At 32.6% G+C, this 24,161-nt stretch overlaps 1 protein-coding gene across 1 annotated transcript in view; it reads right to left on the bottom strand.

The window, feature by feature from the left end:
* The window catches only part of LOC145335086 (very long-chain-fatty-acid--CoA ligase bubblegum-like), a 122,684-nt gene that overhangs the window by 81,913 nt on the left and 16,610 nt on the right, over positions 1–24,161 (bottom strand). The window contains exons 2-10 of the mRNA XM_080180797.1: positions 17,421–17,485; positions 16,483–16,563; positions 15,623–15,680; positions 6,197–6,247; positions 4,989–5,070; positions 4,539–4,623; positions 3,918–4,029; positions 3,486–3,558; positions 1,208–1,278 (exon numbers count right to left, since the gene is read on the bottom strand). Of these exons, the coding sequence (XP_080036923.1) occupies positions 1,208–1,278; positions 3,486–3,558; positions 3,918–4,029; positions 4,539–4,623; positions 4,989–5,070; positions 6,197–6,247; positions 15,623–15,680; positions 16,483–16,563; positions 17,421–17,485 (678 nt within the window). The remainder of the gene's footprint in view (positions 1–1,207; positions 1,279–3,485; positions 3,559–3,917; positions 4,030–4,538; positions 4,624–4,988; positions 5,071–6,196; positions 6,248–15,622; positions 15,681–16,482; positions 16,564–17,420; positions 17,486–24,161) is intronic.

Below are 24,161 nucleotides of genomic sequence, written 5' to 3'. Positions count from 1 at the left end.
TTTTTCCTTAAAAGAATATTTTTTCAATATTACCAATATATAAAATAGAAAGGTTTTTGTTTGTCCCTTAAGATCTCGCTAACCACTGAACCGATTTAGAGAACTACACATGGTTTCTAGGATTGAATGGCTTAAGGCTATTTTATTGTTCCCTGCCTCCCCTATATGCTAGGGGTTAAACCATTGGGATAATCTTGAAAGCATAGCAACTATATTACTGTTATTAGAAAGTCTGTCCATACATTTTACATTTACAGTTTCAGCTTCTATAAAAAAAATTACTTATTCTATAGAGCTTTGATTAAATGAATATTTTCATATTTGTTTGAATATGGCTATGCAATTTTTTTTGTTGCTATTGTACATTTTTAGCAGTTTTTGAAAGAACACCGAACAAAAGTAGGAAAAAATGGGAATTCAACAATTTGAATTATTACAAAAATCGATTCCACATAATTTTTTGAAATTCTCAAGCAACAGTTATGTAGAGGGACCACCTAGTTTGGAGTTGATAATTGTGGCTTCGTCCCTAGCCTCTAGTTTTCATTTGGACTATTTATTTGTATTTAGTAAAATGTTTTTTATAGCCAACACTTTATCAGCCTCAATACGAAATATCCAGGAAGGGAGGAGACATTATTACAATAGTCCCAAAAATTTTATGATGTCCTTCTTATTCATTTGCTCAACAACTATGGAGACTATTATTGAATTTTTATTGGCTGGTTCATTCATTTTAGTGTCCAATTAGGTAATTTACAGAAGGATTATTTTTTGTACATATAATCATTGGGGATGTACATCAATTTGGCATATCCCGTTAGATCCCTGGAAACATCTTATTTTGTTATTAAAACAAGTAATAAACGTCTTATTAAAGCATGCTATTGTACAATATGATGCTATATAATAAAAGTTATTATTGATTAATACATCTATGGACGGTTAACAACAACGCGTAACACTTTTTTTTTATTGGCCCACAGGCGCTAACACCCCAACTATTGCAGACAACCAACCCTTTGATTGTCTGGAAGTCATAACTGAGCATGGTGATCAGTTGCGCCTGTTTTACTATTAATGTCACGCATCTTACATAGCAGGACTAGGAAGAACGTTTAATTATGACGTGATTTTGGCCGAGATTCGAACCCATGGCCTTCCCAATCCCTCTAAAGTCTCGGGTTTAAATAAAGGTTAATACTACCTGTCCTATTTCTATGAGGGCAGCCCAGGAAATTATATACTTCCTATGGGTTCGGTGCAGCCGACGTTTATCTAAAAATTAAAGTAAACTAAAGTACAGTAATTTCTATGAGGGGAGCCCAGGAAGTTATTCTTCCTGTGGGTACGGTGTAGCCGACGTTTGTCTAAAAGAAAAGTAAACTATAGAACAGTAATTTCTATGAGGGCAGCCCAGGAAATAATGTACTTCCTATGGGTACGATGCAGCCGACGTTTGTCTAAAAGAAAAGTATACTATAGTACAGTATTTTTTTTGGGGGGGGGGGGAGCGCAGGGGAATAAATATTTCTTGAGGGTACGGTGCAGCCGGCGTTTGTCTAAAAAGAATAGTAAACTATAGTACAGTAATTTTTATGAGGGAAGCCAAGGAAATTATATACTTCCTATGGGTTCGGTGCAGCCGACGTTTATCTAAAAGGAAAAGTAAACTATAGTACAGTTATTTCTACAAGATTAAATATTTCTCCAAATTGTTTTTAAGCTAACAAATGACAGAACGTTTATCTCTTTTCCTTGGCTAAAACTTTTAATTTTCAGATTGTGTGTTGTCTCTACTTTTTTTACCAATAACTTACTATAATTATCTATAAATGGTAAAAATTCTATTTATCATAATCTAAGGTGTACTCTAATTTATCGATCATTGTCCTATCCCTTAAGATATCTGCTAAATATGCAAACAATGTATGTATATGTGCGCGTGTGTGTGTTAAGGAGGGGGCCGGGGGGAGGGGGGGGCTATGTTTTGTGATTTACGAGTTTCTACTGTCTAAATTTATTGGTTTTCCTCACTGAATGTAGTTTTCGTGCCGACACAATACCAGGGGAAAAGGAACAGGTGAACGTTACGAATAGTGGCTGTTTCTATCATTGTGTTTGTCTATTGTCTGTTTGTGCTTATGGCTTTCCAAACTCTGCGTTTCTGTTGTCCAATTATCTGGCCTTTGTCTGTACTTCTGTCCTTTTTTCTGTTTATCATTTTATCTGTATTTATGTCTGTCATTTTATCTATCTTTATATCTGTCATTTATATGTCTTTATGTCAGTCATTTTATCTGTCTTTATGTATGTCATTTTATCTGTTTTAATGTATGTCCTTCTATCTGTCTTTATGACTGTCATTTTATCTGTCTTTATGTCTGTCATTTTATCTATCTTAATGTTTTTCATTTTATCTGTCTTTATGTCTGTCATGTTATGTGTCTTTCTGTCTGCCATTTTATGTGTATTTATGTCTGTCATTCTATCTGTCTTTATGTCTGTTATTTTATCTGTCTTTATGTCTGTCATTTTATCTGTATTTAAGTCTGTCATTTTATCTGTATTTAAGTCTGTCATTTTATCTGTCTTTTTATCTGTCATTGTATCTATCTTTTTATCTGTCATTTATCTGTATTTAAGTCTGCCATTTTATCTGTTTTTATGACTGTCATTTTATCTGTCTTTATGTCTGTCAATTTATCTGTCTTTTGTCTGTCATTTAATCTGTCTTTATGCCTGTCATTTTATATGTCTTTTTGTCTGTCATTTTATTTGTCTTTATGTCTGTCATTTTATCTGTCTTTATGTCTGTCATTTTATCTGTATTTAAGTCTGTCATTTTATCTGTCTTTATGTCTGTCATGTTATGTGTCTTTCTGTCTGTCATTTTATTTGTCTTTATGTCTGTCATTTTATCTGTCTTTATGTCTGTCATTTTATCTGTCTTTATGTGTGTCATCTGGTTGTCCTGTATGTCCTTCTCCATGTAATTTTGTATGTTTTCCACAGATTATCGTAACTTTTCCCTTACTTCCTGAAAGATTCTATTATAAAGTCTGCCTAATCACGAACATATTTGCCTCTGTACGTATTTTATTTCAGCTTGTTTAAAATCAATTCCAATATATGTACATATTGTACGATAAGAGCTATGCATTATGGAAGTACGGATCGTCTAAATCTATTTAGATTCTGCTCTTTATTTGGTGTAACATTTTGTCTTATTGTATGGACGTACGGACTTTACCTAATTATGGAATCTCCTAATTTTGCCTAATTTTGAAGTAAAAAAAGAAGATTATCTATTATTGATAAACCCTGAGGTTCCTGAAGCCTAGCCCCACAGGACCACCCTGTATCCGATATAACCTAACCCAAAAAACTAACCCATGCCTTTATATTCAATTTATTTCAATATGAGGGGGTGGGGTTTATGTGTTCGACTAGGGACTCTAAGGTAAAACACCATGAAATAATACCTGAAATTGAGGGTTCCCCATGGATTTGAACAATTGCCTTCATCTCCGGCAGCTTGTGTTGGATAAGTAGAACCTAAAAATTCATCGTAATTAAATGTTACTACTTTAGATTTGGTGATATCTGATAACTTAAATCTACCTAAGGATAAATTTTGTTCGTTGTAAATGTCTCTTTGCAAATGTTCCTCTCCATAGAACCTGCTTGTAAGAAAGATATTGAAGTAAATAGAGGGGGCAAGATCTACATGTATATATGCTAACAGGGCAGGAACCATGTCCCGAGTTTGTTTCGGAACTTTGAAATCAGCTAATATAGTCGGAAAAAACGCAGCCGATTTCCTTCAAAAGAACAAAAAGCAATTTACAAGCAGACGAAAAGGGTATCCACAACTTGGGGCATATAATAGTCTGGATTATACATCTATTCTTTACCTTTTTAAGTTGAACTTCATTATCCACAACAATGATGTCTGCTTTACTGTCAAGGCACACTTTAGCTAGCTCTTCGGGGCTTAGAGACTTCGACATACCAACTGATATACCACTAGATAGATGAATAGATAGAAATAGGAAAGATAGATAGATAGAAATAGGAAAGATAGATAGTTAGAAATAGGAAAGATAGATAGATAGAAATAAGAAAAATAGATACAGATAAGAATGATAGACAGATAGATAGACAGATAGATAGACAGATAGATAGACAGATAGATAGACAGATAGATAGACAGATAGATAGACAGATAGATAGACAGATAGATAGACAGATAGATAGACAGATAGATAGACAGATAGAAAGATAGGTAGACATACAGATAGTTAAATACATAGATGGATAGACAGATAGACAGATGTTTTTCATGCATTAAGCAATCTTCAGTTACAATTATCTTTAAATACTGACAATAATATTAGATTTTTTCAATAAAATTTTGAGGATTTTTAAAATATTAAATTACAAATAAACATAATTTTTAAATAGACAGACATATAGACATATAGATAAACAAATAGAGATGTATAGATAGATTTCTAGATTGACAAATGACTTACCCTGCCATTATGGTAGCTAGATTAGCCAGCACCCAATGTTGCGAATTATCAGCTACAATACCCACTGAGTGATGACGGTGTAACCCTAAATATAATGACGAGGTTGTGTGATTTTAATGAATAAACATGTTTTGTATTAATTATAACATGTTGTAATACGTTTAAATGCCTGTATGTGTAACATTGACAAAGTCGTATATTTTGAATCAACTATGACATGTTTTGATTTTTTTATGAACTAACCACTTCTATACTATTACTCACTGTAAAAAAACCTTGATTTTTTGACGGGGGTATTTTTTTCCAGGGTAATTAATCTTATGGGGTTGGTGGTACATCTCACCAAAATAATTTAAGTTTTCTAAAGAACCTATGCAAAGCTACATTGTAATCAAGATCCTTCATTACAGATACACATAAAACCTGTTAGTTTTAAATAAGGATTAATACCTGTTTCAATGAATGCTCTTGCAACTATCTGTGCTTGTTCATACAACTGATGGTAAGTCAGACTTTTCCATTCTCCGGGCAACTAAATTAAAAAAAAAATTGTACGTTAAGATCCCAAACCTCCGTAATGATTGTCTCTAGCTTTATGTTGGTTATGGGGAGGTTTTAGGCTATATTGTGAAGGTGTATATCAATAAAATCTGGAAATACCGTCCCATAAGAAATTTTTCTACCACTTTTTAGAAGCGAAGCTTTTCTATAATTTGGGTCGGTCGGTCCGTCCGTCCGTACGTCTGTCCGTCACAAACGAATAGCTTTTTCGTTAATTTAGGCATGTTAGGTTAGAATTGTCCTATCGATTTCAAACTTTGCATGGTGATTTCTTTAGTAGTTAGGTACGATTTAGAAAGCGTAGCAACTTTATAATCGTAACAAGAATGTCCGTACGTCCATTTTAAACATGTTGATTTTTTGTGATCTAATCATCCGAATGATCTGATTTTTGGTATGTTGATTCCTGGGACAACAAAATATAATGTAGTACGAAAATCAACTCTAAAATCAAGTCCTAAAAATGTAAGTATGTCCATTAACATTATCCTGATTCAAGCAGTTTTTCAACAAATTTACTTACAATTTTGCTTTGACTCTTATACATTTATATTATGTTTATTCAGTTCTGACACTATACAAGTGTTAATGTCCGTTTGTCCTACCGTTTCTGTGCTTCGCTTTTATGGATTTTGTCATCCTTGTTCTTTCTAAAATTACATATTGAGGAAAATTGGACAGATAATAGATATATAGAAAAAAAAGATAGAAAGATAAATACAGGAATAGGTACCAAAAACGAAAATAGATAGATACAAAGAAGGATTCCAAGTTATTGACAAAATGTACTAATAAATTGAAGATTAAGCATTAAGCACTATATAGTAAATAGCCCCAATCAACACCTTTTCAAATCAGTAAGCCATCATTCCCGCTTGAAACTACTTGGAATTTAAATGAAAGTGGCAATAGCTGACATATTACCGCTAGAACTAATAAAACATTATTAAGGGAGAAGATAATTGTCGATAAATTAGTCTACATCAACTGCCATGTTGTAAAAAAAGTTTTAATCCGACTCATAATAGCTCAGGTTTTGAAAACTTTGGGTACCAGTATAATTTACAGTAGCAACTCTACATAAGATAATATTCAACCTGATCTCTTGATTTCAACGCAACTACTTCGGGCAGGTTTTCTGCTAGCCTCTGAATAAAAATACAAACTTATTTATACAATCGAGAAAGTGATCTTTAGGAAAATATCTTAAATGTTTTTTAGATTTTATTTAGACGAACAAAAGTTGTCATCAGTATCACTTAGAAAAAGTTTGAAATCTATAAGACGTTGCTAACATGTGTTAAATAAAAGAGCTATTCTTTACGGACAGACTTACCGGCCCTTTAAAGAAAAGCTTCATCTTAAATAGCTATCATTTTATTATATATGTATTTCTTGCAGCAGTTTTTTCTTGTGTAAAACAATTATTTTGACAAATGTAATAGATATGATTAAGTGCGCCTGGCAGGGATAATAACCAATGCAGTGGCGTGTCACAGGGGGGTGTAAAACCCCCTTGACAATAGTAGTAGATGTAATAAAGTGCGCCTAGATAATGATCAAGTCAGTGGCGTGCCAAGGGGGTGCACAGGGGGGATTGTCTACAGCTTCTTGACAAATATAATAGATATAATTGTGTGCGCCTTGCAGGGATAATAACAAAGGTAGTGGCTGGCCAAAGGGGGGTATAGAGGGGTGTATCCACCCCCTTGACAAATACAATAGATATGATTAAGTACGCCTATGTAATAACCACGACAGTTGGATACCGCAGAGAAGTTTAGAGGGTTGTATTCATTCCATTTATAAATGTAATAAATATGTGAGCATAACAGGAAAATATATTTTCATTATCCGTGATTGTCCTTTCCATACTAGTAAATTACATTATTTGCCTACGGCTTCAAAATATTAGATTGAAAGTAATAACATCTGGGAAGGGAGGGGTCTTCAAATGATGATCCTTATAATAAAGTAACAGGATGTCTAACTGTTTCATTGTCTGTTTGTCTATTAGTTTGTACCGAAGAATCTCGCTAACCCCTGAACCGTTCGGATTTTCCTTAACAGGGTAGCTTTTCTTAGGTCCTTGGAATGTTTAAAACTATTTTGGGAGAGGGTACCATCGCCCTCTCAAGATAAATCGCCCCCAAAAAAGACTCCTACTTCAAGTATTCATAGGTAGAAAAAATGAAAACAATCGATTTAAATTAATAGGATGTTGCACCAGATTTTCATGTACTTTTATGAAGGGATACTCGCAGGAGGCTAAAATAACGATACTATCCATCCATCCACTTTGCCCCGCCCCCTCACCTCCTGCTGGATAAACGAACTGACCAATAAATAAGTTTCATGATAGCAACATAAGCTGACGACAAATTTTTTATTCACATATTCTATATCCATTGGAAAAAAAACACACTTAATACCTAATTAAAAACAGAAAAAAACAAAATTCGAACACAGTAATAGTGTCTGACTAATTATGACGTAACAAAAAAAATTAGCCAATGAGAGGCCACTATAAATTTTACCATTGGTCAATAACGGCCTCTCATTGGCTATTTTTTTTTGTTACCTCATAATCAGTCAGACACTATTACTGTGTTCCAAAATTCCCGTAACTTTATATAAACTTACAAACTTAAAGAAATGCCTTAAAATAGGATTTAATGGTCTTAAATAACCACATACTGTTTTTAATTCGTATGAAAAAAGGCTAAGCAATATGTTCAGTACCATAAAGAATCTACAAAAATTACTCTTTAAATGCAATGAAAAGGATCGTATAGATTTTTTTCAGTTGGCATTACACCTTTTTCCTCATTTATTGTCCAATTTTGATATATTTTTAATGAGAACATTATTAATCGACCATTGTTGTGAAGTATCTTTGGGAAGCGAGGCTATTCTTATTATTTGTTTACCGTTGAATATGAGAAGCAGATATGCCTTAAAAGCCTCTAGGGGCGCTTGAAGAAGGGGGGGGGGGTTCTACCATTCACTTTCAATTTATTTCTTAAAATAAAAAAAGGGGGGGGGGGTTCTATGTAGGGTTGAAGTACCTTTCATGAAACTTAAATGTAAAGGACAACACTGTCAGTTTAGCGATTCTTGTTTGTTTTATGTTGTTACTAGCGGCGGCGTCCCTAGCCTTTAGGGGCTTTGCCCCAAGAGGTGTAATTACATCTTTTATAATCTGGAGATCCCCCACTCCACCACTATTTTAAATAATTTAAAAAAATGGCGGGGGGATTTTTTATTTTTGGGGGGGTTTGGGGTTGTCCCACTCTTAAGAAAATAGCCTAAAACCACCACAGGACCAGTAGGTATATTCCCCGAAGAGTAAAATCTGATCGGTTCAGTGGTTACAGAGATCTTAAGGGTTAGACGGACAAACAGATGGACAGTCATCATTCTACTTTGTGTTATAGATTGTTCATTATTTAATGTGTAGTAATAGTTTTAAGACAAACTCTCTTTATATGAAAATTGTTGCCCTTGTTCGTTCTTAATAAAGGAAATAACTAAATTGTATTTTTGGTTTTATAAATTAAACTCATACTGATTTATAGCGACTTTTTCAGTAAAGTAGACACTACATGACTACTATGTATATATTTTGCTATATTTTATAACTTAAACTCATATTGATTTATAGCAACTTTTTCAAAAGAGTAGCTTTTACATTACTACGATGTATATAGTGGTTTTTATAAATTAAAATCATACTGATTTACTAACTTTTTATAATAGATTAGTTACTTAATAACTAGAGTTTCTCCTGTTGTTTTCATAAATTTAACTCATATTATTTGATAAAAAAATTTTTTCTATAGCGTAGCTTCTACATAACTGGGGTATAAAATTAGGTTTTATAAACTAAACTCATACTCATTTATAATAACTTTTTTTCAATAGTGCAGCTCCTACATAACTAGAGTATCTGTTATGATTTTATAAACTTTACTCATACTCATTTAGAGCAACCTTTTTTCAATTATGTAGGTACTACAAATCTAGGGTATCTATTTTAGGGTATGTATATCTGGTTTTAAAGGTATGCTGATTCATATAGCCACTATACAGCTATGAATCTACTACATAACTATTTTTTTGATTAACCAGAAATGATTTATAATAACTTTTTTTCAATAGTGCTGCTACTCAATAGTTCGTCAATATTTGTCAATAATCTCTTTTATTCTTATCTATAATACAAAATAGCTTGATGTCTGTCCGTCCATCCGTCCGTCTGTCCTTCAGTCCGTCCGAAGCTTAAGATCTCGGTAACCACTGAACTGATTAGATTCTACTCTTTAGGAAATATATCTACTGGTTCTGTGGTGGTTTTGGGGTATTTTCTTGTGGGGTGGAACACCCTAAACCCCATCAAAAAAAATCCCCCCAATTTTTTTAGTCAGATTATTTAAAACATTGGTGCTACAGCACCACTACCACTGTTTTTTTGAGGCCGGTAATTAAAACATTAGTACTGCATCACCACCACCAGTTTTTTTTTATTACCCCTTGGGGCAAAGCCCCTAGAGGATAAGGGCGAAACCGCTAGTATGTATAAAAGTATCAAGATGTCTAACTGTGCAGTAAGGTTTTCTTTTCCATAGTGATCTCACTGATCCATTGAACTGATTTAGTTCTTGATTATATTCTTCTTAAAGGGATGTAACAAATAAAATGTCATTGTTCTGAGCATGGTTTGCGCTATATCCCAGCTCCCTAATTATAAAGTAGCTCTGGTTCTACAATCTATTGACCAACAAACTAACAAAAAATGCCCCGGGACTTTTGTCGATAATTTTCCGATCAGAAATAAATATATCTAATTATTATAATTGTAAATCAAGTTTTATTGGGGATTGAGAGGACACTAGCATAGAAAATTTTATTTTTTTATTGACAACTTTTTATATATTGAGGGATCTTAAGGGATAAGACGATGACCGATAAATTGATGAACCTACCCAATGATGATACATAAAATTACCCTTGTTGTAAAATTAGTAGTTGAAACGTTTGGACACCCTACTTAATCAACCAACCAATCAAAATTTAATAACACTCTCCAAAGTTACAAAACAACAAATAATAAAACGTTATTATAAAACTTTTGGGACTTGTGTATTAAACAGCCCAATGTCCCCTTCCTCCCTGTGTTGAAGGGCTAGTAATAAAAAATTGGAAACCCTTCCCCTAAAATTAAAGAATGACAGACATATATATTATTCTACAAGCATATATTTCTCAATCTCAAATGCTTTAGGTAAAGTTTTATTTGTCTTCAATTGACTTCTGCCTTTATCCCTGTGTAATTGGGTAATTTTATCTTAATTCAAGACTTGAATTGCGCCCGTATTGAAAGAAAGGCATCTTATTAATGGGGTGTGTTAGCGATCACTTTCGTACAAAAACTAGATTTTAAAAATCGCTAAAATCTTAAGGGATAAGACAATGGGCGATAAATTGATGAACATCCCAAAATTAAACCTTTTGTAGATTTTAATTATTGGTTGAAATGTTTGGACGCTTCTAGTTTGGAACCATTCACCTTTAATTCAAGTACCGATAAAGTGGTTATGATAGTTGTACAATTGTTATTTACAGTCCAATGTTCCCTTCCTCCCTGCATTTAATCATATATTTATTTAATTTTCGCTGTTCATATTGGGTGGGTATAATAGAACAACATTAATTGGTATAATAATAGATAACAATAGATGAGGGGTAATGTAGCATAAAATGATGAAAGACTTAAATCTAAACATAAAGTAGCCTAAAACCATCCTAGTCAAATACAAAGTTTCCATAAAAATTAAAAACTCTTATCAATAATTTTGTTTATCATTATTTAGGGTGTAAATATCAATTTATCACCTAATGTCTTATCCCCGGAGGTCCTTGAAAATATAAATAAAAAGACGTTATGAAAAGATAAAAAAGCTCAAATGATCAACTAATATTTCATATAGTAATGGCATTGATAAGCCACTGCACTGTAATTTATATTAATAACTAAGGTTTAATAAAACTGTTATAATATTTGTTTGATCAAAAACCAGGGATCGGAAGCCGCGCGTAAGCCGCGTGTAAGCCTCACTGAAATCGTCATTTTATCACTATGAAATTTAGCTGGGTGTATAAAACTGATCTTTGGCAGACAATCCTTCTTTCTGAAATTCATTTTTCTGCTCACAAGCAGGTTTAAAACTGAGGCTTATGCGCGGCTGAGGCGCGGCTTCCGAACCCTGTCAAAAACTATGGGTACTTTTATTGGATCTTCATTGGTGGAAATTATTACTGGAAAAATGTGTTTTTGCACCCAATGTTTTTAAGCTAATTAATCAGAAATTTCAATTTTAAAAATAGGGGTACTTTTCCTTAATTTACAGATTAGAGTGAAACACTAGAGGGAGAAAGGGTTAAATAACTATCTCCCCATCGCAACCGCCTTGAGCAACCTTGCTATTGGTTCATTGAAAATAAACCAATGGTATCGCTTATATTACACAGCCTAGTAGCAGAAAATAATTTAGAAGAAGAAGAAAGAGGTCTTTGAAAAATGAAGGGAGGTAGTTGTCTGTATATACATCTATACTATAGATCTGTTATTTACAGTTCGATGTCCCCCGTATTGCTGTTTCTTTCCTTGGAAACTCAGGCTACAAAGCACAAACTTATTTTGTCTTCGATTGTAATTTCCCTGAATCTATGATAATTTTTAACTAACCAATTCCACCCTATAATTTTTAAAGATATTCTATGATTTTATTTCTTTGTGTATGCTTTGAAAAGGCCTTTAATTTGAAAATATTTATTATAGTTCTTTATTACCCCATATGAGTTCTATCTTCATATAAACTTTTATAAGCTAAACATCAGTAAAAAAAGAAGATGATTAAAGATTATGATGTCTTACGATAGAATAGCCAATGAGATGCCAGTATACACTGTAATTGACCAATGGTAAAATTTATGCTGGCCTCTTATTGGTTATTTTATCGTATGACGTCATAATCTGTTAAGGGACTTTAATCATCTTCCAAAAAACATTGGGCATTTTATTGAAACTTAATTGGTTGGTTCAGGCTAGCATCTTTAAAACAATTAAATATAATTTACACACCGGACGGAACAGTTTGTTAACCGATAAAATAAATACATTTTTCATCAATTATCTTTTCCATTAATATCTCTTGGAAGAAATTAAGCTCTGACAGGAGTTATAGATTATTTTATCCGCTAATGTCCAATCCCCTTTTTCCGGATTATATTGGAATATTTAATTTTCTAAGAATAGAAAAAAATCAATCAAAATATGATCATAACGTGTATGTAATTTTTTTTTTACTTCTGCAAAATATTATAATACATGATTTAGAGGGAGGGGGGTATTTCTTTAAATCTTTAAATGGACAATTTTTCATTTGGAAGATGAAAATAATCAACCCCAAAATAAACAGACTAAAAGACAAACAGATATCCAGTTTCTTTCAAAATAGAATACTTTTTGCTGTCTTGTGTACCCTGTCTATGGTATATAAATAAGTATGGTAGGAAACTTGATTTCAAATTTAGGTAGTTCTACGTAAATAAAGAGTGGACCATCATAGCCCCCCCCCCCCCCCACCCACCTTGTTAATTTTGTCAACAGTTAATCTTAAAGGTTTATACAGGGATCCAAAGGAATAAGACAATGCAAGGTAAATGATGCACATACCAAAAATAAAATTACCCCCTAAGTATAAAAAAAATATTGGTTGAAAAGTTTGGACACTACTAGTATTTTATAGGATGGTGGGGGGGAATAAAGGTAGTAAGGTTATAATTCTTGACGATAAAAAAAAAAGAATTTTGCCCAAATATCGCATAAATTCTGGGGATTCTTGATAATAGAAATGCATAATATTTTTTATCACATTTAATGTGAGAATGTTGATTTTATCATATTCAAAATAAATGCTGTAATAAGCTTTAAAATATTTAAACACTAGTCTCTCATTGGACACAAAATGACGTCCAATAAGAAAAAGGAATAAAAATATTGGAAAGAAAATTATTTTATTTCAAAATTAATTCCTGGCATTTTGGAATAAAAAATATAGGGGAAAGAAAATTATTTATTTCAAATTTATTACTGGTCTTTAAATAATATTCATTATTTTATTTTAATTCGAGTGTCAACCAATAAGAAATAGGCATGCTGTTTTAAAAGTTTGGAATAAAAATTATTATTTTTTGTCAATTCCTGTTTTCAGAGTATAAAATGAGAATAAATTTTCCAACATCATTATTGATTTCTAATTTAACATTTCATACAGTGGGTAATATTTATTTCAACATTTTTTGTCATTCAAAATCAAGTGTCACAAAAATAATAATATTTAACATAAAAAAGAAATTTTTAAAATAATTTTGTTTTCTTTATTTGTTGAAGATTTAAGCCCAAGCTTTTTCTGAGGGGGGAGACCCCCCTCAACCCCCCTCTCAGTGGCTTGATTTTCAATGATTTTCTAATTTTAAATGTGCTACATACACTTTCTGTCTGAACATCATATAAGAGACCAAAAAATGAAAAGAAAATATTTTGAATAATGGGGAGGCTCGCTGATGCATGTAAACTTTTAGAAAGACACTTGTGGGGAGAATTTTTTTTTTTTTTTTTTTGGGGGGGGGGGCAATTATTTTTCTTTCAAAGTATAGCTTTATGCACCTTCCCAATTTTGTCTTGAAGAGTAGAATAAGAATAAAAAATCTGTTTTTAAAACTATTGATCCTAGCAAGAAAAATACATAAATAATTTTAAAAACCAAGAGATTTTACATTTAATTTAAGATTTTTCATGCTTGGATGAATATTTTTTAAAACCAATTTGATATTCTTATATTAATCAACAAGACAAATTCAAAAAGATGCATAAAGCAATACTTTGAACGAAAAAAAGTTGCACCTCCAGAATAAACTTCTAAAATTTTTAATGCATGGAAACACCTTCCCCCCCATTTCCCCTCAAGGACAAAATCAATTTTTTATATTTAGGTTTCTTATATGACGTTTAAACTGTAGATGTTGATTACAAATTCAATGTCCAAAATTGATCCACTCTACTGTACATTGTTATAATTTAATATTTGATGTGGGTATAAACATTAGACATAGATGGTCAATCTGACCCCATTTTTTTCTTAAAAAGAAACCTTTGTTCACTTTTTGTTGTATATGAAATACAGCCCTATAGGCAACATTATTTGCAACTAAATTTTGCAATGATATAATTTTTAGAAAGATAACTTTATTATAAGAAATTAAATTATTTATAACTAACTTATTATATGTTGTGTCATACGCTTCACATTATATGATGGAAGAAATATTTTCTTCAAATATTTCACCCAAGGAAAGCTTTAACCTAAGATATTTAACAATTTATAGCTGATACATAATGTAAACAAAATTCCCTTGTGCTGTCTCTAGGTTATCTCTATTGTATAAATGAACGTACAAAAGAGGAGGAGAGAGAGAAGGAAATAGACAGAAAAGTGAGGGAGGGGGGAGGGGGAAGAAATATAGAGAAAAATAGACAGAGATATTTATTGTTCACCCTTAGATGATGTAAATTTTTTGATAGACTTTTTTGAATTTAAGAAAAAGATAGAGAATGAGACAAAACCAAGTATCATATTTTATTAATATTGCTTATACAAGAAAGGTCATTCAAAATTATTTCACCAATATTAAGGTCAAGTGACAAAAATTTAAATTTCCACCTACTTCGCCCCCAGAGGGGGCAATAGTAGAGGAAAATTCAAATTTTGATCACATGACCAAAATTGTTGAAATAATTTTAATATCCTTTCTAGCATTCACAATATTACGAAAATATGATAAATAACTATTCTTTCAGAGGCAAGCCTAAAGGGATAGGCCAATGGCCGATTAATTAATGTACATCTCCAATGATGGTATACAAAATACTTTTTCTGTAGATTACAATTAGGTGTTCAAAAGTCAATAAAAGTCCCCAAGTTCAGAAAGCCATCGAGTAAGAACAGGTTAATATAAAACGTATGGGGAATAGTGTAATACACAGCCCAATGTCACCTCCATACCAGAAAGCAAGCATAACTTTTCTACATGTCTTGTTGTATTTTTAGCGTTAACGGTATAAAGTGTTGGACTCGAGTCAAGACCACTCATACAATAGAATGCTATCTTCTGATGATATGTCAAGCACATTACATTTTTTCAAAACAATAAAAGAATATTGCTTTGGCTCTCACACAAAAATTAATACCTACGTTATTTTATTTGTTGGCACACAAACTTTAAGCACTTTTATGATAATTTGATTGGTGGGTTTAAAACTTGAAATGCCCAAACTTAACAACCAATAATTTCAATTTATAGAAGTGATAGTTTTATCTATCCCTTTTTAGGATGTGCAAAGGAGTCATGTCAGTTTAATAACATTTTAAAAGTAAAGAACAGTAAAGTGAAATCCTTACCTGAAGCATTGTTGGAATAGAAACAGGTTCCTCCGCTCCCAAACCAGTTTCTTCCCGCCTGAAAAAAAGGATATAGATTATATACCCTTCCATTAAAGTAACAGGATGTTCATCCCAATGTGTGTTTATGTCTCTGTCCGTCTGTACAGAGGGATCTCGCTAACCGATATTGTTCTCTTTAACAATGTAGCTTCTAATAAGTCCAGAAAAGGTTCAGAACAAGTTTGGAGGTACCACCACCCTCCACAGGAAGTCGTCCAATAAAAAAATTAGCTACCCCCCCCCCCTCAAACCCTCCCAACGTAGCCGCTCTGGTAAAAATAAAACAATAAAACATATTTTGTTGGTGCTACTTCTTAAAATGCTTCCTTCTTTATTTATTTAGGTACAGAACAAAAATTATTTCTATACTTTACCTTTAAAATAGGTGTAGATATATAATTCTAAGTTTGTTTAATTCTTTCTATCTTAGTTATTAAATTATAGAATAGCCAGATTTTCTAAGTTTGACTAAAACGATGCCGTTATTTGATTGCGTTAATATCTCCTTACAGGAACATAATCCAGGGAAACTTCTTATAAGCATTGGGCTGGTTTTATGTAGGTCAAACCTTCCAGAAGAAATAGCCAAAAAAGAAAATCCCCACACCATTGTCGTGCGATTGATGAAATAACCTCAAAATAAAAATTGACAGGTCCTGCTTTCCCTTTTTTCACTTCCTAATGGTTTCACATCCCCCTATAAGGAAATTAACAACTAGCAACTAACTTCAACCTAATTGTTTCATGTAAAGGCAGGGATAGGTGAATAGACAACAAATTTTAAACCATCTCTGAATTCAGTATGTAAAATCATTTACCTGATTTTAACAGTTCCATTTCTTCTGGAGGTGAGGTATCCAGTGGCTGGGAGCACTTGGTCAGGTCCATTATGTTCAGCCCTATAGATTGATAGATAGATATATACTTTAGATAAACAGATAGATAGGTCAGGTATCCAGTGACTGGCAGTATCTGGTCTGGTCCGTTATGTTCAGCCTTGGACATAGATGGATAGATAGATAAATAGATATATAGGTCAGGTATCCAGGTGCTGGCAGCACCTGGTCAGGTCCATTATGTTCAGCCCTGTACATAGATAGATAGATAAAAAGGGTATCCAGTGGCTGGAAGCACCTGGTCAGGTCCACTATGTTCAGCCCTGGACATAGATAGGTTTATAGGGCAGGTATTCAGTGGCTGGCAGCACCTGGTCAGGTCCACTATGTTCAGCCCTGTACACAAATATAGTTAGATAAAAAGTTAGATAGAAGATAGAAAGATAGATAGATAGATAAAAAGATAGATAAATAGATAGATAAAACGATAGATAGATAGGTCAGGTATCCAGTGGCAGGCAGCACCTGGTCTGGTCCGTTATTTTCAGCCCTGTACATAGATAGGTAAATAAATCTTTAGTACCAGGATGTCCGAATTTGTCTGTCTGTCTATTTGTTCTGAGTCATCTTGCTAACTGCTGAACCGATATGGTTCTCCTTTACGAGCTCCTCATAGCTCTCTTATGAAGGTTTATACCTGTTTGAGAGAGGAGAGGGTACCACAACCCTCCCAAGAGAAATAACCTCGAAACCCCATCCCCCCCCTCCCCACAAAAAAAATATCTTTTAAATTTTTATTTTTACAGCCAAAATAGAAAATTTGGTAGCAGGTTGGTTCTCTTTTCCCTCAATCTCAAGTGCTTTAAAGGCCTCTATGGACGAAACCAGTAATATAGATATAGATAAATAGATATGTGTACCTGGTAGTTACCAAGCTGGAGGCACTCTGGTGAAGGGCAGACACAAGGACTCCAACACCACTTGCCTGAAAATTAAATTCAAGATATTATTTTTTTCATTAAGAAAACTTATTTATATGCAGTTCTTTGGGTTCCAGCGAAATAAACAGTCTTACGTCCGCTTCCACTCTGAACTTTTTTATAAATGGATGTATTGTACATTCCTATTGATAAGATAAAATAATCTGTAGATTAAAATCAGATTAGATTAAAATTTTGAACAAACATTTATGATGAAAGATATCAGAGTATTTTTAGTCCAACGAATGAGAAAACCGGGGCATAGAACTTTGGGTACTAATGTAATTAACAGTCCTATGTCCACTTACCTAGTGGCTTTTATTTTAAATCTACAATTAGTAAACAAATGCATGCCGAAAAACTCTTTAATGATTCATACAGTAAAGTAAAAATAATTAGATAGATAAAAATTGCAATCAAGGCCAAACAATCGGAAAGACTTACACCATGTTATGGTTTAGCTGCAATATTTAATTTCATTGTTTTGTAAGTTAACTTTTAATTTAGTCTAATTAAAATAAAAAGTAGAGTGCAAGCTACTTTGGACAAATTGCCATAGAATCACTAAATTTGAGAGTTGGGACAATTCCTCCCCCCTCCCCCCTCCTGGAATTTTATGTAATTTTAATAAGAGTGTCTAAAACATTGCTTTATTAGCGTAGCTACTCTATGCCGCTTTGTAGTTCATGATGGATTGTTAGGTTAAAATACCTATCTAGAGGTATGCATCGATTAAAATAAAAAATTAAGAAGGGTAAAGGGGGTATTCAGTTGTTATAATTTTAAAATGAGGGACTATGTCCAAATTGTAGCTAGTTAAACTCTTACAGGATAATTAGAAAATTTTTATAAGCCGCTCAGTGCATTTTTACCGCGGTCAAGCTACTCTAAAAAAAGAACATAACAACAAATTTTAAGCTTTTTAGCATGATGAAGTGTGGTACAGATTCAAACCTGCACCCCATTGATAACAGGTAGAGCAGTTCAAGAGAAGCTATATTACAAACAATAGATAAATAACTCTAGATGGCCAATAAAATACAATTATCCGACCAACTTAATAAGAATTTAACATTAGACGGATATTTTTGTTTTATGTTTAATCACCTATGATTCAATACAGTAACACAAGCTACCAAGCTTTTGGGCGATAAAATTTTCCCGAGGAAAGTTTTATCCTAAAAAATCAACTATTTTCTTATTGATAAATGAAGATAACAATCACTTTCGTACCAAACTGTGTGCACTTTTCATTTCTAACCCATAATGTATTCTTCCTAAACTGTGTTTCTATAGGTCCAAATAAAGAATTGTTGAGCTAGACTTCAATATGTATTTTATAAACAATTTGCAAATTCTTATTGCTAAAGTTTGTGTTCAAATCTGCATTTGAATTAATAAGTTGGAATGAGCAAAAACGAGAGTGGATATTTATGCTCTTGTGAAATTCAAAAGTGATAATTTCATGAAGGGATGTGACATTAAACTGTAAATTATAGTGATAAACTTTTCAACCAATAATTTAAATCTACAGAAGAAGAGATATATATAGTAAATATATTGTCATTTGGGATGCAAATCGTCCATTGTCTTATCCCTTAAGATCCCTGAATAATTTGATAAAGAAATACATGTGCGGAAGTTAAAGCACACCTCTATTGCTATTGATCAGGGAAATGGAAAGTGATTCTAACAAACAATTCTAAGTGAAGGCTTCGCTTTTTTTCTCCACTGCTTACCCACTTCCCTTTCAGTTGCACCAAAAAAAAAACAAGTTTTACTCAAACTTTACTCCAAGAAAATACTTAATTTTTGACAATTTCAATGGAATTAATTGGCTGAATAGCAGCCCATGCCTTTGATCAACATTTTATCTCGTTTCTAATCAATATATGTATGTTGATGTAATGGTACAAAAATCATAAGCAAAAAAATGCAATTCTGCTTGGAATATCTAAATTGTTGGTTTGTTTACATGTATTTCAAAAAAGTTAACAATAGCCCTTGTTTTTTACAAATCGGATGATTTTAAGACTTTTATGCACAAAATTTTTGTTTTTTATCTCCAAATATAATTTTATAAGCGTTAATTAGTAAATTACTCCGCCTTATGTAAATTTTATCCCAAGGTTCATATAGGGGGGAGAGGTCTTGGCAGGCTTCATTACGTTTGTTGTCACCTTTCAATTGTAGATGAATTTCTCTAACCTACTAAATTAATTTTATTACTTTTTTATAAGGACATCTATGTTATCAGAAGGCAATATTACAAACTCTTAATTGCAAATATGTCGAAGATATAAGGTAAAGATAGATAGACAATAGTCATATACATTATAAGGGACAAAAGGATAGATAGACAAACCTACGAACATATAAGATAGATAGATAACAGACCGCCATACATTATGGTATTTTACTCACAACTTGCACCTCCAAAAGCATTTTTTTGTGGAAATTTCTTCCGTACCCTAAAAATTTTAGTAAACACTCAATAAATATTTGGTAGGGGGAGAAATTCACTCAAAAATCAGCCACGTGACGTCATAAAAATGAGGGAGATGAGAGGAGAAGTGGAAAAGAAAACCCATAAAAAAGAGATGGATAATCCCTCATTTTAATGACGTCCCGTGGCTGATTTTTGAGTGAATTTCTCCCCCTACCAAATATTTGTCCCTTGGTTCAAAGCTCTTACTTGAAAAAAATCTAGTTACCAACGCCCCCCCCCCCCAAAAAAAAACCCCAATAATATAGAAGTCTTAGACGTCCTTGATTTTTTACAAGTCTCCTATTTGCAAACACTGTCAAAGATAAAATACCAATCTTTGATCAAAGTAAAATGATAGATTGCAAGGTGTGCAATCTCATCCGCAAATTGCATTGTAAATTACACTGGTACAAAAAGTTTTACAACAATGTTATATTACTTACTAGCTCAAAAACGTTTATACATTTAAAAATTTTAGATGGTTAGTCAAACTAGTAGTGATAAAGTTATCAACCAATAAATTATACCTAAAGAATAGGCAACCTTGTTTATCATAATTGAGAATGTTTATAAATATTGTCTTACACCTAAAGATCACTAAGATCATAATATATTTCATTATTTTCCTAATCATTAAATAACCCAAATATTTTATTGGCTGCTATTTCTTTAAAAAATAGCAGAGAAATAATTGCGGAAGTGAATGCACACTATATAGATGCTTATCAAAGACATTTAAAAATGCTGAACTTATCAGAACAAGAACAAATGTGTTCATAAACAGCAGAGTATTTTTTAATACTGCAATTATCATTTTATTTGAAGCATTTTTTTTTTGAAAAATATAAACAAAGAATTCACAGACGATTTTTAAACCTGTGAACAGACAGACATACAATCGTATTAGAAAGATCCGCTTCTAAAATAGTCAATATGCCCGGGGAGGGAGGGGATATCGGGTTAAAATTATAGCGAAGTCCGTAATATTTCAAAACCTAAATTTTCAATCCTTGGGTTTATCAACCTATCATTGTCTAAACTATCTAACGAATAATTTTGGTTGTGCCTAAGATGTTTGTTGATTAAATTAATTTACATTGTCCTCTCCCTCCCTGAGGTAATCATTAGACAGTTGTTTTATATACTTAGTCTCAGGAATTCAGGGGTGTTCAACACTGAATTTTAGAGATTTTTATTGTAAATTTTTATTAGAATCTAGAAGAATGAACAATGAATTATTCACATCCCCAGTGATGTTAAACAAAGTTACTCCTCAGAAGATCACAATTATTGGTTAAAAAATTTGAACAATGATTGTTTAAACTAACCAACCAATCATAGATTAAAAATACTACCTAATACTTTAAGCAAGCGATGAGAGAGAAAGTTCATAAAATTTTGGGTACTAGAATATTTCCGTGGTCCCAGTTAACCCTAGTTATTTAAAATGAGAAAAATTAAGGCAAAGTTTTAGAATGAACCTCCCTTACCCCCTGTTTATCAATAAGACAGTTGTTTCGGTTGTCTGATTAAACGTGTTTCAAGTTGCAAATAGTTTTTGCAGAGGTGCTACCATATTTTCCAGTACTAGTGGCTTCGTCCATAGCCTCATGATAGGAGAAATCAAGAAAAACCTATTTAGTTCAGATGTAATACAGACAGACTGAAAAACATACTTCTGCTTTTTATTAAAACTTTGAAAGACTGGTACTGAGCCAAGCAAAAGAAATGATGAATCGTTATGGTAATTTTACCTATTTTGCTGACCCACGCCTTCGACCCCCAGGGCCAACAAAACTGGAATTATCTTTCTCGTTTTCATTCAAAACCGACCAATATCCGGTGGATTAGAACCTGTTCTCAGCCATACGAAAAATGCATTTAGCAACTCGGGGTAAAAGAACTGGTTTTAATCTCATAATTGTACATTTTATATCCGCGAAAAGCTGTTTATAATACGATGCGAGAAATGAATATTCTATAATAATACAATGCTAAATAACTATAAACATACTAGCTCTAAACCATCCATTCTTTCAGGTGGTTGACCCATGAAAAACTTTAAATGTGTTATTAGGGAGCGGACATTTAAGTGTAAATTACACTAGCGCCCAAAGTTTTTTAATCACAGTATCGTATTCGTTGACATTTAGTACTTTGGGCAACAGCTCTATAAAATTTTAAACCTTTTAACATATAATTTTAAACATATAATTCTCCAGAAGTAGCAATTTTGTCTATCATCACTTGGAATACATTTATTGTCCATTTACTTATCTCTTAAGATCGTTGCGAATTATAGAGCATCTGTAAAATATCTAAGTTATTTTAATATTCAGTTCAAGTACTTTATCGGCCGATACTAAAAAAAATATTTTGACCAACTTTTGGTTTTATGAATTTACTATAAAATCGAAGCTGTTCTAGATTTTGGGTGTGCATATACATCTGTACGTTCGAAAGTTTACCTGAGAGTCGTAATATAAAGCTCTGATTGTAAATTAGGACAAGTTAAAACTGTCAAATATATTTCAAACCTAGTATAATTATTTGTTTAAGAATCCGACTCTGGACCCCAAACCTTTAAAATGATAAGAATTTATAAAATAAAAAACAAGGAAAAACAATTGCAAAACTGTGCAAAATTATTAAGTGACAAATATACTAATAGAGAGGGAGTCACTATTCGACTGTAAATTACACTGGTACCCAAATCTTTATAACTACGTTTAATGATTAGGTTGTTATTAGTTTGTAATCTACAAAAGAGGTAAGTTTGTTTATCATTATTGGGTATGTAAATCAAATAATCTATTGTCTTATTTCTTATGACTACTGCTAAAAGTTTACAAACAACTAGACACTGTGTAATAGATTAAAACTGGGGGGAGAAAAGGAAACTTTAGAAGTTGGTACGCACAATTGCGTACAAAGTATGTCAATTATCCTTGTTATAACATACATAGCGTAGAGGATATTTTCATTCCAGGAATATTACCTGCGGTAGGCAGTTCGAATCACAGGCGTGCGAAAGGGGGGTGTAAGAATCGTAGTTTACTTCTTCAAAAGAGAGCTTTTCTATAATTTGAGTATGTCTGTTTGTCCATTCGTCCGTCTGTTCGTAACATATAGCTCTTGTCGTTAATTTAGGCATGTTAGAATTGTACTATCGATTTCAATTCTGTAGGTAATGTTTATACCATTTAGCCTCGTAGGGTTTTGTCCAATGACAACAAGATGCTATGGACGTAGCCACTAGTATTATTAGGTTGTAATCAACAAAGTTAAACGAAAGAACAAATATAAAATATCAGATGTGTTTTAATCTGTAGGTCTAAATGTAGGTATGTAATAAAACTTTGAAATTAATTGCTTTTAAAAACAGGTATAGGCAAAAGGACATCGCAAACCTTATTTATAGTAGGAAATCTGCTCAACAATATCCAGGAAAGTACAGAAAGTCGGTATAAAGGGGTGTAATTACCCCCCTGACAAATTAGGCGATTTTTCGATACATACCCTTATGAGTTCACCCCTCCTGACAAGTGTCTACACCCCTCTTATGCGGCCAAGGGAAGTGTCTAGTAAAAGACCCCCTCCCATTAAAATTGTACGCTTTTGTAAATTGTACCTTTTGGTAGCTGGACAAAGTGTCTCAAAAATCAGCTCTATAATAAAGTCTTGAAATGTAACGAAGCCCTTAAAAGTTAGAATGTCCATAACTACGGAATTTTTGTTTCAGACTTCTAAAAAATGTTGAATTTTTACAAAGCAGTAAAAATAGGTTTTTTTTACACTTTTTAGCAGCTTTTAAAAAAAAAAAATTGGCGACCTTCAAAATTATAAATCTTCAAATTAATATAAAAACACAAAAATACAAGTGAAAGAGTCTACATTTATTCAGGGAGGGAGGGGATTTTGGACTAAAAATTATAAAAATTACACTGGTAGCCAACAATCTCTCATTGTTTGGATTAAAACCTGTAGATAATTTTATTAATCCTGTTTGGTTTGTTCAAAATATCTGTGCCGAACACTTTCAACCATTAATTTCAATCTCCTCAGAGGGGTTATTTGTTTAATAAAATACATAAATTTAGATCATTGTCTTATCCCTTAAGATCCCTGACAATTAGTTCGTTCTACTAGTTGACCTAAATTGTTCTAGATATAATTAAAATCTATTATTTATC

Source organism: Acartia tonsa, chromosome 13, assembly GCF_053477335.1.
Source record: "Acartia tonsa isolate MP-2025a chromosome 13, ASM5347733v1, whole genome shotgun sequence".
Lineage (NCBI taxonomy): Eukaryota > Metazoa > Arthropoda > Copepoda > Calanoida > Acartiidae > Acartia > Acartia tonsa.
Note: the sequence above shows the minus strand (reverse complement) of the source record. Positions and strands in the feature narration are given on the sequence as shown.